The 15,249-nt window shown below is 32.7% G+C and overlaps 1 protein-coding gene across 1 annotated transcript; it reads left to right on the top strand.

Annotated features, from left to right (window-relative positions):
* Window positions 1-2,253: 2,253 nt before the first annotated feature.
* Window positions 2,254-5,572, top strand: LOC21396496 (1,2-dihydroxy-3-keto-5-methylthiopentene dioxygenase 2). Its single transcript, XM_024173072.1, has 7 exons — window positions 2,254-2,359; window positions 3,415-3,526; window positions 3,617-3,711; window positions 4,079-4,193; window positions 4,282-4,406; window positions 5,089-5,159; window positions 5,272-5,572. Exons 1-7 carry the CDS (start codon window positions 2,342-2,344, stop codon window positions 5,333-5,335), a joined length of 600 nt encoding a protein of 199 aa, XP_024028840.1. The 5' UTR covers window positions 2,254-2,341; the 3' UTR covers window positions 5,336-5,572.
* Window positions 5,573-15,249: the final 9,677 nt, after the last annotated feature.

The raw sequence follows: 15,249 nt of genomic DNA on the forward strand, positions 1-15,249 counted from the left end.
TTAATTTTCAAGACGATCCTTCTGCTTCAAATTAAATTTTATTATTCTAATTTGTAAATATTTATTTACTTTATAATTTCTAATTTGTATAGTGTTTATTATAATTTGTAATCTTGTATAGACTTTGTAAGTTCATCAAATTTGTAATTCATCCCACAATGATTGCACTCTTTTTTCCTTACCAAGTTTTTATCCCAATTGGGTTTTTCTTGGTAAGGTTTTTAACGAGGCAATCGTGAATTACAAATTTAAAAATCAATGAAGAAGTAATTTTTTTTATATAGTTCGTGTGTTCATTTCAAATTTCAAATTGTAATATACACATTGTAATTATACAAATACTTATTACTTATTATAAAACATAAAAATATAATATAAAAAAAAAAAAATTCGGGCAGCCGGTCGGGCATCGGGCAGCCCGATTGGGCACAGGCAGGCATCCTCTGCCCGAAGCCCGTCCATGGGCAATTTTCAGGTCGGGTCGGGCAGCCCGAATTTTTGAGCATTTCGGGTTTGGTCATTGGGCAAAAATTCAGACTTTTCGGTGGTCACGGGCGGCCCGTCTAAAGTTTCAGCACTATGTACAACATAATCCCGGTGCACAACCTGCTCGCAGACCACCCGTCGTTGCGGTACCCAAAGGTTTGAGCCGCGGCGGCGGCACTACAAGCCGTGGGAACCTCCGTCGGCCGCCATTCGCGCAATGGCTCCCTCACATGAACCTCCTCGATTGGCTCGCCCTATTCTTCGGCTTCCAAAATGATAGCGTTCGGAACCAGAGGGAGTACCTCGTTCTCCACCTCACCAATGCCCAGATGCGATCAATTTCTCAGGTTCGTCTTCCGATTTCCACCGCTTTTGTTTCAAAAACTACTTTCACTATTGCTTTAATTTTTTTCTTTTCTTTTTCATCCGAAAAACAGTTTCAACAAAAATCAAATTCGGCTTTGTGTTCCATGAGTTTTCCGAGCTTCATCTATGGTATTTGTGTGTTTCTCTTTTGTTTTTTAATGGAAAAAGGGAAAAAAAAAAACATTGATAAAGGAAATTGCTGGTATTATTTTCCTTTTTTCCCTAAAAATATTTTCCCAATGATGCATGGAATGTGAAATTTTCCTTTTTTGTGGATTATTTGATGGAAGATTTGGAATTCAAAAGGGTAGTTTTTCTGTTCAATTTTATACAATTCTCACCGAGCAAAAACAGCCGCATAAAGGGTCGTAGTCACAGTAGAAGGAAAATCGAGTAACTATGCATTAGATCCAAAAGAAGAAAGAGAAAAGTTAGAATTTTATAATATGGCAATGGAATTGAGCAAGATTTTAGGATTACATTGATGAGAACACGGGTAGATTGTGGTGCTGAAGAGTGTTGTTGCCGCAAGGTGGATTGTGATTTTTGGGGTGTTTTATGCAAGGATTTGGACACAGAGGAATAATGATAGGAGGTGGTCGGCCGAGGCGAATTGGAGGGTGGTGACTTTTCTTCAGGTGGTATTGGTTTTTGTTCTCCCGGATATTTTCAACACCAAACGCAGTTTCAGTTTTTTTTGAAACTGAAAACAATCTCAGAATAAAACTACCAAACGCATTTTCAAAAATGATTCCAAAATGAAAATAAAAACGTTTTCATTTTCATTTTCATACAAAAAATAAAAATATTTTAGAACCAATTTCAAACGCATCCGTTATTTCGCATCTTATTTTTTTATCAAACTTTTTTCTTCTTCTTTTCTTCTCAAAATTGGAAGGATTAAAATTTGGTGGGTCCCATGAATTTTTATTTTTCTTCCTTCCTCATTTTTTTCTACCAAATAACCTAAAATTTTATTTTTCTCTACAAAATTCTTCATCTATTTTCTTTAATTTCTCTTTTCTACCCTACCAAAAACACTATTACTGTTTATGCTACAGTATTATGAACAATATCTTTCCCATTTTACCCCCAATTTCTCTTCCCGCATTGGTCCACTAACACTTTGGGAGGGGCCCACGGTCGCACTACGGATACAACCACGTGTCAATTCGATATCTTGAGCTTGAAGATGGTCCAACACGTCTCCTTTCCAACTAAAACCTCAATTCCATTCGCAAGAAACGGTATCGTTTACTAATGAGTTTCTTGCTAATCTAATGAACCTGGACATGTCTAATATTGTCGTTTCCTTAGACAAAGAACGGGCAATTTCGTCTTTCCATAATCTTCATCACACACACACACACACACATATAAAGAGGTTCTTAGTTCTACAGGATTTTCAATTCAGCAACCATAAAAAAAAAAAAAGATTTTCAATTCAGCACGCGTTTCTTCAAAGCAAAGTCTCGAAGTCCCAACAACCATGGTTGCCCCTGAGAAGGTACGGATGTTTGTTCTTCGCTTTCCGTTTGTTTATCGAGAAATTGTTGCCACTTGAACGCATGTTCTCGAAACTTTTAGTTTTCTCGCGCTGGATGTAGGCAATTGATGTTTTCATTCCATAAGCATGGGAGCTTCTGAAATCGATTGGTGCAAAATCAGAATTTTTATTTGAAGTTTGTTTATGAAATATAAATTAGGTTATGGAATTCGTTTTATTTTGCAACTTTTTTTTTTTTTTTGATAATTGATAAATGTTTTTGGAGTTTGTTTGATTGTTGAAAATTGCTATTGTGATTAGTTTGTGTGGTTAGCTATTTGTGATTTTTTTGTTGATTAATTTACTATTTTCGGAAGTTTGGTATTAGTTTGATTAGTTGGTATTTGTTGTCAATTGGTTTTGTGTAATCGTTTGAATATTATTAGAAGTTCATATTTGTAATATTTCTTTGATATTTGTGAAATTAGTTTGATATTTGTTGGAAATTGATACGATAATGATGTTGTAAAATTTTTGGACTATGTAATTTCTGCCTTCATATTATGACCTATTTTGGACTTAAATGTTATGTTCATGTTTGTGACTTACTTTGCAATATATAACGCATCTAAATATACATTGGTTTAGATATTTTCCTATGTAGTATGCTACTTTAGTGGATGGAGAACATCTCTCATCATTTTCAAATATTACAAGTGTAAATTGTCCAACAATATTATTAAAAAAGAGACTTTTGAAGAAAAAGGGAACAAGAAAAGGGGGAAAAAAAAGGACCTCTTTCGTTTCATTAGAGTGAAAATTATGGTTACAAGTTCTTTTTTTTTCCCGATAATAAACAAAGAACCTTTTATTGATAACAAATTGAATCAAAACATATTGAGCACTGATGTGGACTTTCTTCCTATTTACCGAAACAAGTATACATGATCATATGCAAACATAGAATACTTGATCTTGACTTGGATTTTCATGTTCTGGTTTAAACTTTTTCCATTCCCAGCCAAAAGTGGATTTTTATTTTTTAATTTTGTTTCTCATGCTTTCAATATCTACAGGATCCCAGAGAGGAAGTCATTCAAGCATGGTACATGGATGACAGTGATGAAGACCAAAGACTTCCTCATCATCGCAACCCAAAAGAATATGTGTCTTTGGAGCAATTGGATGGTGAGTATCTTTTCTCAATATGCTGCTTAATGAGGCTATTAATTTTTCCAGTGTTAGAATATTTGTTGCAATAACTTAATGTCTCTTCAGAACTTGGAGTACTGAGCTGGAGACTGGATGCTGATAACTATGAAACAGACGCTGAATTGAAGAAGATTCGCGAAGAGCGTGGATACTCCTACATGGTTTGTTAGACCAACTCATTTTTTGATTTGTTTCATTTTTGCTGTTGAGAGATGTGGTAGAATCAAGTTTGTAGTTTGTCTTTTATGAAAATGTTACCTAAAAGAAGATCTTATTATTTTATATATGAATTTAGTAATGCCTAAACAAACGACTTGAAATGCACTTTTTATTTAGAAAAGCATTTATTTATTTATTTTTTAAAGAAAGTTGAGATCTAGGTTTGATTGATAGCTGAGTATTCTCAATGCGTCACCATCTCTCTCTCTCTCTCTCTTTGTGCACTTAAGAAGAAGTTCAGATCTTTGTTTGATGGTTGAGTATTTTCACACTTTCTAATTTGATTAGATGGGCCATTTTGTTTTCTAGGATTTCTGTGAGGTTTGCCCAGAGAAGCTTCCAAACTATGAAGAGAAGATTAAAAACTTTTTTGAGGAACATCTTCACACTGATGAGGAGATCCGCTATGCTGTGGCAGGAAGTGGTATGATTCATCATTCATCATTTTGCTTGTTAGTCATCCATTCGCCAGTACTTCCAATTGTTAATTGCTTCCCCCCTTTTTTTCAAAGGTTATTTTGATGTAAGAGATCGTGAAGAACGCTGGATCCGTGTTTGGTTGAAGAAAGGGGGAATGATTGTTTTGCCAGCTGGAATTTATCACCGTTTTACTCTGGACTCAAACAACTATATCAAGGTATTTTAGTGTTGCATGAGTTAGCAGTTCAGCTGTTACATGCTGATATTATGAGTTTTGATCCCCTTCCATCTATATTTTACGCACACATATAATGTGCCAAAATAAGGTATATGCATGATATTGTACAACTCGAGAACTTTTTCTGTTCCTTTTCTTTCATATTTGGTAGGAATTGGCCATATTGTTACACATTATCTTTAAAACTTCAGAGCAACATGGAAGATGCTGGTTAGTTGAGTTGCTAATAAAATCACATAGTACAGAAATCTAAGGACCTGGGATCAACTCCTGCCTTTATCAGGGTGGATAGGGATATTGGGTAAAATAGAGGGTTACGTCTTGTTGTCAAGCCTGCGAATCTAGGCAAAAAAGGAAAAAAAAAAAATGGATATAGAGAGACAAGGAAAATTGAGCATGAAATAGCAATGAGCTCTTTTAGAAAGGAAAGATAATTTGTTCAAGTTCAAGAAGATACATAGCCATAGATTTGGAATCACGAGTAAGTTAGAAAGCTGTTCCGTCCACAATCGTTCATATTATCTTTGCGTAAAATTTCCTCAAGTAGAACTTGTAATGTGGGGCGCCTTTGTGGCACAAGCATCGCACTTCTTAAAACGATGTAGCTTGTTTACCAAATTACTGAAGTGCGTACTAAAGGATCACAAAATGCATTCTGCAGGCGATGCGGCTATTTGTTGGGGACCCAGTCTGGACTCCTTACAACCGTCCCCATGACCATCTTCCTGCGAGGTATGGCTCTTTGCTTTCCTCCTGTTTAAAACATCCCGACTTCCGTGCATGTTATCGACTGGCTGCCGGTCGACTCTGTTTCGCGAACCTCATAAAAGTATCTATTTTGCAGGAAGGAGTATGTTAAAGCTTTTGTTCAAAAGGAGGTCGGTGATGCCATTGATGCTGCAGCTTGAAATCTATATACGGAATAGTATAACTTTATGGAATTGATATAATATATCTATATATGTTATGATATGCTCGTATTGGGTACTTGGCTTACCTATGGGGCTTGTTTGTGTTTCTGTGGCATACCCTACAAACCTGGCAACAATAATGTGTTGTAATAAATGTCAGATATCCATGTTTTGTGAATAGTTGGTACTCTGTCTTATCCATAGTTGAATGGTTTCTCTGCTTTATTTTGACTCCGCTTCTTGCAAGTTGAGTGCGCTTGGCTGTTAATTATTTACCAATTACCACACATTATCCTCCTCGCATCCTCTCTCCTTTGTATTTGAATTAATTATTCAATGAAACGATTTTCTTATTTAAAAAAAATTATTTGCTATACATGACTGGAAGTAACGGATATATGCATTCGCATAAAAAAGAAAAAAACAAGAAATAATATCCTCTTAATTTCTTTTGAAATTAAATCGAAACTAAAAGGCTCGGTAACCCCGTAACCTAGTTGGACTATGTTGAACTTGCATAAATACAAGCTACAGAGAGACTTTGTATTGGAGAGAGATATTCAAGTAGCATTTCGTGGAAAGTTTTTTAGTGGGTATGTAAGTTTTTTTCAATGTATTTAAGGGGCTCAAATTCAAGTTATGATTATGCTATAGTGTTTTTTATCTCACAAAGAGTTTAAATTCTAAAATTTCCTCTCACACAAATTTCCTACCAATAAATCCAAATCTTAATTTGAGTATATCTTTCAAACGAGACTTTAGTTTCGAGTTCAAGTCTCAGGAATAGTAAATTTTTAAGTAGCATTTTGAGAAGCAACTATGTGCCTAGCCGGCGGCATTGCCTGCGGGCTGCAGACACAAAAAATGGAGAGGATTCTGCGAAGTGTGGATCATAAAAGATTACTTGCGGTGTGTTTTTGAACCAACATGCATATATATCAACAATTACTTAATTCTAATCAGTTAGTGCAGTATAATTTCTAACAGTTAAATTTTTATTAATAATTGTTAAATTATTACGTTTTTTTCAATTTAATATGATTTAACAGTTCAAAATTACGATAAGGTTTTATCAGTAAATTTTCCATATCTTGATTTATTTCTATTTAACAGTCCCTGTCAAATATTTTCTTATAGAGGAAAAACTGCCATGCCAAGAGTCTTAACAGTTGCAGCTTCCTGAGTGTTCCTTGGTTGGAAGCTGCTGGTCATCACTTTGAGGGATTAAATGATTAATTCAAAGGGGGATGACAAAGAAACCAGATCTCATTATGATTTACAGATCTTTACTGCAATAATTTGCTTCAAAAGCACTATATTATAGTATATTGTATTATATAAGTAAAGTCTGAAGTTCGGTGCTCGTACAATTTCGTATTAATTTTTGAATAACATAATTTATATGTGTATAACACTTAATTTATTTAAGTGTAATACTCTGTGTTACATGTTTTGAACTATACTTTTAAGCATCGTTCACTTTGTGAATTCGAATTTTCAATTCGAGTTGAGATATGATATTTTTTTAGAGCTTTGTACTGCAACAGAAAAAATTAAATGTGACATTTTATGAGAATTTTTTACTGTAAAAATTTAAAATTAAAAACTCGAATCGATAGAATGAACGAGCCATTAGTGTTTCACTAAAAAAGACTGAATATTAGATCCATAAACGAATGATTTGATACGAGAGTACGTAGAGTTGTATTTACTGATTCGAGTGACAGAAGATTTCTATATTATAATAAATAGAAATACCAAAGTCTTTCCATAAAGTTGGATTTGGACCCATGTCACGCTTTTGAATCCCATTGGTGATTGCTTTTTTTGAAAAATGTTTTTGTCGGGTATATTATGTGCGGTTCTACGCTCCTCTAAAGGGAAACCCCCTTATTAAAATATTATATATATATAACATATATATATATATATATTTGTTTGTTTATATTGCTTATCAATTAGCTTGTCTTCCTCCTTGCAACTTCATTGGTTCTGGGCCACCAAATATCCTACCTTTGGATGCTCTTTTTATGCTTCTTGCCAATAAACTATAATTAATGTATTAATTAATTTAATTGACGTTTAAAATGAGAAAAAAAACCAGTTATATTTTAAAGAAAAATATTATTGTTTTCTTGACAAATTATTATTGTTTTTTGGGTTCAAGGAAACATGATCAGAAAAACTTATTGGTTGTGTTTGGAGTTGTTTTTGTTTATATTTTTCACATTTTACGTGAAAAAAATGAAAACGGAAAGAAACGACGTTTAGTACAATTAAAGACAAAAAACAAAAATAAAAACAATTTTTTGGTTTAGTGTAAATTGAGAGATAAATGAAAAATGACTTTTCATTTTTTGTTTCCGTTTTCTCCTCTCTCGAGTAGAGAGAAAGAGAGAGAGACATTTATGAATTTTTTATATTGATAACAATCCCTTGATAAAACTACTAAACGCATTTTTAAAAATAATTTTTATTTGAGATTGAAAACATTTTCATTTTCATTTTCATTTTCATACAAAAAAAAAAATACACTCTTATTACACAGTCTTGCTCTTCTGACATATTTTTCTTTTGAAATGCACATATATATAGATTTTTTTTTTCTTTTCCCGTTTGAGTAAAGATTCCAAGGTTATATTCCATTCGAGATTCTGCGCCTGATACCATAACTTTCAAATCAAATCGGGCAAACAGAGCATTTTCTGTTATAACTTCGCCATATCTCAATATAGTGAAAATACCATTTTTGAAGTGATTATATGATAGGGGAAAAAAAAAAAAAAAGAACTACTAAAATTAAGGTCATTAGCTAATGGCTATTTTTTGACAAAAGCCGTAAAATTTTAAGTAAATGAGATTAATTTTAAGCCCCATCTATCGTTTAAAAAATAAGATGTATTACAGTCTTGCTCGGATATTATAACTTCCTAATATATATTGAAGATCATTTTGAATAAGTTCTATATTGTAATATGCATATATATATATATATATATATATTGCTGATTAATCTTGTAAGAACTTGTGGTGACATATAAAAGTAGAAAACTGCTTTTATTTTTTTTGGCTGAAAACGGACTCAAAGTAGAAAACTGCATTTGTTTTTTTTTTTTTTGTTATTATACCCTTTTAAACAGATAATTACATAAATTATATATCTTTAACATCTTAATATAAAGTTTGATTCTTCATGAAACACCGAAATCTTTTCCTACATATTTACCTGCCAATGAATAGTTGACACTTTCTTCTATCTTGTTTTGATAGTGAATCTATTAGATTTATTACACTTGTGAAATATCTCAGGGTCCGTTTAGTTTGTTGATTCGAGTTTTTAATTTGAGTTAAAATGTAACTTTATATAAAAAATTTTTACTGTAATAAAAAAGTTAGATGTTACTATTTCTGAGAACTTTTTATTATAATAAAACTCAAATTGTTGAAATTAACGAGGTTTAACATACCACCCAAAAAAAATGAATTGATGGGATGCATTGGCAAGAATTTGACAATACCGACGGTAATTTTTCATTATTTGTTACCAAAGCTTTTGGTGTTTGAGATGCTCAAAAGCTTTAAGCATCCAGTTCTCGTGGGTAAATTGTGTGGTAGTTATTTTATCACATAAATTGTGCAGTAATTAGTAATTCCAATAATTTGTTCAAGTGGCAGGTGTATTAAGTGGTTAATGGTTTTATCCAACTAATGTTATAGTAACATGTAACTAATTAAAAACTAAAAGTAATTTATCCCTTTTCAACTAATGTTATGGCAACATGTAACTAATTAAAATGAACTATAACATTGGTAAAATAATTAGTATTACAAATTAGCATTACAAATTTTTACAAAAATGAACCACGAAATTTCCCCTTATAACAAGTCACAAATGAAAGAATAATACATCGCAAATCATTTTTTCTTACAAAAATAATACATCGCAAATCATTTTCTCTTACAAATTCAACTTTTTCTTAATCATATTTACAAATTCAACTTTGCTACATAATGAGCAATTTCTTTCATAATTGTTGCATTATCAAAGCTTCTTGCTAGGAGTTTTGATTCCCGAAATTCAATGTGTTAGCTAGCAACACATTCAATAAAAGTGCCGAAAAATATGTGACCTCTATGACTCCACGGCATGGTGGCATCATATTATAATAAGTCTTAGGTGTTTAAGATATTTTAGGTCCGTTTAGTTCGCTGATTCGAATTTAGATGTGATTTAATGTGAGAGTTTTTTACTGTAATAAAAAAGTTAAATGTGATTATTTCTGAGAATTTTTTACTCTAATAAAATTTAAATTCTAAACTCAAATCGATAAAATGAACGAATCTTTCGTATCACGAACTTTTGATTCCTCATTGTTCCATTCTCCACCAGCTAAATATAAAGCCATTTTAGCTTAGGTTCTACAAGGCTCCAATATTCCATTACTGTAGTTGGACAGGACTCTTTAAGTGATGTCATTGTATTAAAATTAAAAATTTTCGGTTCCGAAAAAATCCCAACAAAGAGTAGGGACAAACAAAAGAAGCTGAGTTAAAAAGAAATAAATAATACCCTTTTTTTTTTAAGAAAAAAAAAAGAGTGAACGTTTGGTTAGAGGATTCAAACTATGTGATTCGAATTATTTTTAATTTATGTGAATTTTTTATGAAAAAAAATATTATAACAAATTACGAATCATAATTCGAATTAAAGAACGAATCCCTCTACCAAACATCCTCGAAGAAATTCACCAATAGAAATGCTTGTGACCTATTATACTATAATACTAAAGTCGGTAGTGGAGTTACTGTTCTTTGAACAGTATACAATTTTTTTATAATTTCTCAGTGAAATGTCCGTCTTGCCCTTTGTTTTCTTTTTTTTTTCTTCTTTTACTGGGTGCGAGCTATGTTTGTACGATTTTGCCCTCGGTCTTGATTTTTTTCTGTTGATATATTGTCTTGGGCTTTTTGGTTATTTTCTGCCGAGAGAGGGAGGGAGGTCTTTGTTTTCTTCCTTTTTGTTTCTAAAATCCACTCTTCAGCTACAGTGGGTTCCACGGCGTCATCATATGTATAGTTAATGCACCACTACTTCATATATGGATGTTCGAGAACCTTCCATCCCTCCCAATTGGAGCTAGATAAGAAAAAGTAAAAATAATAAAAATATCCTCACCTGCTTTTGAACCTTCTCCTAATAGTTTTATCTTTTTCCTTTTTTTTTTTAAAAAGTAAAAGTTCATTCAATTAAAAAGTTTACAAACACTAATAATAATACAGATAATTTTATGGTATATAATACAAAACACTCGATAAAAATTATCTATCGATAAATTCTGATAAAGCACAAAAAAAATAACGCAAAAGAAGACCCGATATTAGAAAAATTTCTCGACAATTTGAACATGCGTAAGACTCATTTTGAAACCCCAACAATCAATGGAAGCTTTTGATCCATCGAGAGTATGTAGTCTCTAATGCCACCAACATCTTCGATTCATAGCTAGCAGAACTTTTAACTTGCTAATACTTAAATCTGATGGACCAAAAACAAACTCAAACGATGAGAGAACTACATCCATTATTACAACGAAAATACTAAAATTATATGACGAAAATATTGACGCTTTATTAGACAGAAACATAAACAACTAAAACTTAGAGCACAACAGTCGCAAGTCTTCAATAAAAATATAATTGACAAAAAGATTATCATGATAAGAAGAGCGTTTCAAAAGACAAGTGGTAAAGTCAATGAGATGCCCTCAAACAACATGGTTTCTCTCCTAATGGTTATGTTATTGTTTAAATGCCCATATTGGTACATGGCTTAATAATCAATGTGATTGAGTTTTATTTGAAATGAAATTCAAAGAGGGAAAATATAATTAATTTAGAATATTATAGGATATTTTCAAATATTTGCCGATTGAGTGACTCTGAGAACCTTATTTTCAGACAACTTATGGGTGATATTTTTCCATATATTATGAGATATGTTGGCTATAAATATCTAGACAACCAAAGCAAAATAAGGGTTCCGTGAAGAGTCTTCCATAAGTTTTTGATTCATGAATTTTTATGGTTATTTGAGTTTTTACATTTGTAATAACCACCCACCCACCCACGCTATAAGCAATCAAAGACGTAATTATAATTGTGTTCATGAAGTATCATGAGTTGCGAATCCCAAAACAATGCAACTCATGGATTGAATTCAGCATTAATGGAACACGCAATTGCGCATGTCTACCCGATATAAAATTTTTTAATTCTAATTTGAGTTGAGATGTGACTTTATGTGAGAGTTTTTTACTGTAAAAAAAATAGATATGACTGTTTTTTAAAATGTTTTACTGTAGTAAAACATGAATTCTAAACTCAAATCGGTGAAATGAATAAAGTCTTAATCTCATACCTTTTTTAGAACCACAACTTCTATGGAAGATACTTTCTATCGCTATTTTATATACTAATGGATAGAACTAATAAAAATAAGTAGACTTAATGAAATTTTATCAAAATTTAGCAGTTTAAGATGTACTAAATTTTTTTTTTTTATCTTGCCATGCATATGTTGATAGGGATGGTAACAGGACGAGACGGGGTGGGGAATGATTTACCATCCTCATCCCCACCCTTCAAAACCATCCACATTCTCACTCTCATCCCCGCTTAAGAAGAGGCGGGGGTGGAGTCAGGGATTCCCCGTTGGAAAGGTGTTCTCCATATCCGTCTCATTCCACATCAAATGCAATTAAGCATTGTAAAATTATTGTAACTTAAAGTAAAAATAGAGTAGAAAATCAGTATAAGTTTAGACCAAAATCAAAGGTTCCTCAATACAAACTAAATTCAAAACATAGGTAAAAAAATAAATAAATAAATAAATAGTTGTAGAGTCAAGAAAGGTCTTATTAAAAATAATAATTAACACATATGCAAAATGTATATGTATGTATATTTATATAAAAATATATTATATTATATATAACATTTGTATACCGGGCCGGGGGCGGAGTGAGGAGTGCTTTCTCTGTCCCCGCCCCGCTAAGATTTGGGGACAAGATTTTGTCTCCATCCCCAATTATTATTCTCCATCTTCGCTTTATTCGGTGCAAATCCCTGCGGGGTCCGTCCTCACGATGAATATTGTCATCTCTATATGTTAATTCTAACTTTTTTGATACCAACCCACATGATAATAACTTATTTTTTAAAATTGTTAGATACATTCTTTTAGTATTAATTGTGATAACAATCTCTTAATAATTATTAATAGTAATATAAAAACTCACATAACTTATAGATAGAGGTCAAGAGTTGAGATCTCTAACTTATAGTCATAGACTAGTTGAACTCAAGCACGTGGAAAATAATCTGTGTTAAGTTGTAATTAATTAATTGTCATGTAATTATTAAAAACATATAAAATCTAAATATAAAATCTCAATGAGGAACCAAAATAAGAAAAAAATAAGTTTTAGGGCAAGAAGCCAAGATAAAGTCAAGAAAGGACTAAAATGAATAAATAAATATTATTTTAGGGCAAAAGTAACCAAAGTGAAAAAATAAAGTTTCTCTGCCCTTTTGTACCGACCATGAGTCTTCCTAGGCATCGTTGCCATGGTTTCCTCGAGGTGGCGCCCTCTGGGGTAGTCCTTGTCCATTTACAGCTTCCCTTTTCGGGGCTCGTCTCCTGGCGGCCCTTTGCCTGCTTCCCCTTGTGTTCTCGCTCTCTCCAATCCCTTCCAAGGCACCACGCTAGTCACCATTATTCTGGTTCCCGGCTGCAGCTGCGTTTGGTGGTCTCGGTGAAGCGTCTTTAAAAGGAAGCATTGAGTTTCTCCCATCAATTCGCTCTATGGTAGTCACCAAGTGCCGAACCATATCAGTTAAGGAATTCAACTGTGCTTGCATCTGCACCAGATTTGGTTAGGGCGCGTTTGGGGTTGGAACTTCTTCACTCCCAACTGCACAGGTTGATTCTCTAGATTAGGTTGATTCTCACCCCTTTTTCCATTGGCCTAATTGGCTTGATTCACTTTGTTATCTTCAATTTGGCTGCCTTGATTCGCAGGTTGCTTATTGTTCTTCTTGGAGGCATGGCTTCAGATCGATTTTCTAACCGGAATTCTTCGCACTAACCAAAGATTTTGGGTTTGGTCTGCAGTGGAGTCGCCAATTGTTGACGGTGAAAATTCACCAACAAAATAATAACGAATTTCTAAACATTTTGTGCGAATTAAATGATTTAAAACACAATTAAAAGCGAAATTTAAATAAGAACACACAGAATTTATAGTGATTCACCCTCAATTCGAGAGCTACGTCCACTGCGGGGAGGAGAGAAATTTCAATATTTTTAGAGGAATTACAAGCATTAATGCTCAGAATAAGACTTAGGGATTTTCTGACTCATAATCCCTTATTTATAGCTTAGATCACCGCCCATAAACTTTCCCTATTTGAATGTGGGTTATTTCCTTTATCTTTTGGGATATTTTCTCAAAAAATAGAGATTATAATCAATCAGTTTCCTTATTTAAATTTTATATATTTAGTTTACGTATAGCAAATCTTGGAGCAAATCTCACAAATCTCGTATCTTGTGTAGCCTTGACTTCGTAAACACTTTCAGAAGCTTCTTCGCCTACGATTGCCGATACGGTCGGCTTCATGTTGTCATTTGTATCATTTCAGAATAGTCAACCTCTTTCATATGCCTGACACTTATTTCTAGCGGTCGACTCTTAAGAGAGTTATCCACTGACGTGACAGTTAGGGTTGAGCTATCATTGATCATTTAATGCTCTTATTTAAGGTTTAATTATGGATCTCATGCAAGATTTAATTTAAAGTTTAACATTTTACCCTATAATACTATTTATGTGGTCAATTCTTAAATTTAAATGATACAGTAAATAATTAGTGACGAGACACCAATCAAAATAGAAAAATAAAAACAGCAAATCCGGACTCAACATTTTCATATCACAAAAGCTTTATTATGATTTCTTTAAAGCCAAAAAAAAAAAAGAAAACTTGTCCAGATCACATGTTAGGAACATTTTTTATTTTCTATTTTGAAATGTTATAAACAATTATTAACTCTAGTAGTTTTTTCCCCTTACAAGAAAGAAAGAAAGAATAAAAAAAAAAAAAAAACTCAATTACCCTACATTTCTGTCCCTTTGCATGACTATGAAAGAAGAAAAGAAAAACTGCCACATGGCCTTCCGAAAGAGAAAGCTTTGGGAGAGAGAAAAATATCTCAACCCAATTTTGCATAGTCACCTTCCCCAACTAATCATATCTTGTACAAAAAAGGAAAAAAAAGGAAAGAAAGATAAAAAAAGAAAAGAGAAAGTACATATTTCTGCTATTGATAAATCATTGATAGCTACCTCTTTACATACTTCTGGGCCCTGGCTCTTCTGTTCTTCTCCATCGCCACTCTCTTTCACTGCCTAATATTCCTCTCCATACTTCTTCAAAAAATAATTATTATAATAATAATAATAAAACTCTCCATATCACCCCAAATTAAGTCTCCCTCTTTGTGATATCCGTTTCATTTTTTTGTTATATCAAACTCTAGACTAATTTCTCAACCTTCTTTTTCTTCTTCTTCTTCTTCTTTTTTTTTTTGTTTTTTGTTTTTTGTTTTCTAACATGTCTTTCGTTCATGTTTTGACCAAAAAATAGTTGCCAAAAATATATTTCCATTTCCATGTCTACCTTTGGTACTATTGAACTGGTGTATTTTTGCTAAGAAGTTCAAAAAAAAAAAAAAAAATCCAACTTTGGTTTTCTCTCAAACCCCGCATACCCAGTTGACTAAAAACCTTCCCCAGTTAGAAAATCTTGTCTATATATAGATATATACACGGTTATTACATATATATATA

This window comes from Morus notabilis, unplaced genomic scaffold, assembly GCF_000414095.1.
Source record: "Morus notabilis unplaced genomic scaffold, ASM41409v2 Scaffold1383, whole genome shotgun sequence".
NCBI classification, from domain to species: domain Eukaryota; kingdom Viridiplantae; phylum Streptophyta; class Magnoliopsida; order Rosales; family Moraceae; genus Morus; species Morus notabilis.

What these genes read in the sequence shown, in the direction of transcription:
- LOC21396496 (XM_024173072.1), top strand. An exon ending in GTCTTTGGAGCAATTGGATG is followed by an intron (nt 3,527 to 3,616) that starts GTGAGTATCTTT and finishes ATGTCTCTTCAG; the next exon opens with AACTTGGAGTACTGAGCTGG. An exon ending in CTATGCTGTGGCAGGAAGTG is followed by an intron (nt 4,194 to 4,281) that starts GTATGATTCATC and finishes TTTTTTTCAAAG; the next exon opens with GTTATTTTGATGTAAGAGAT.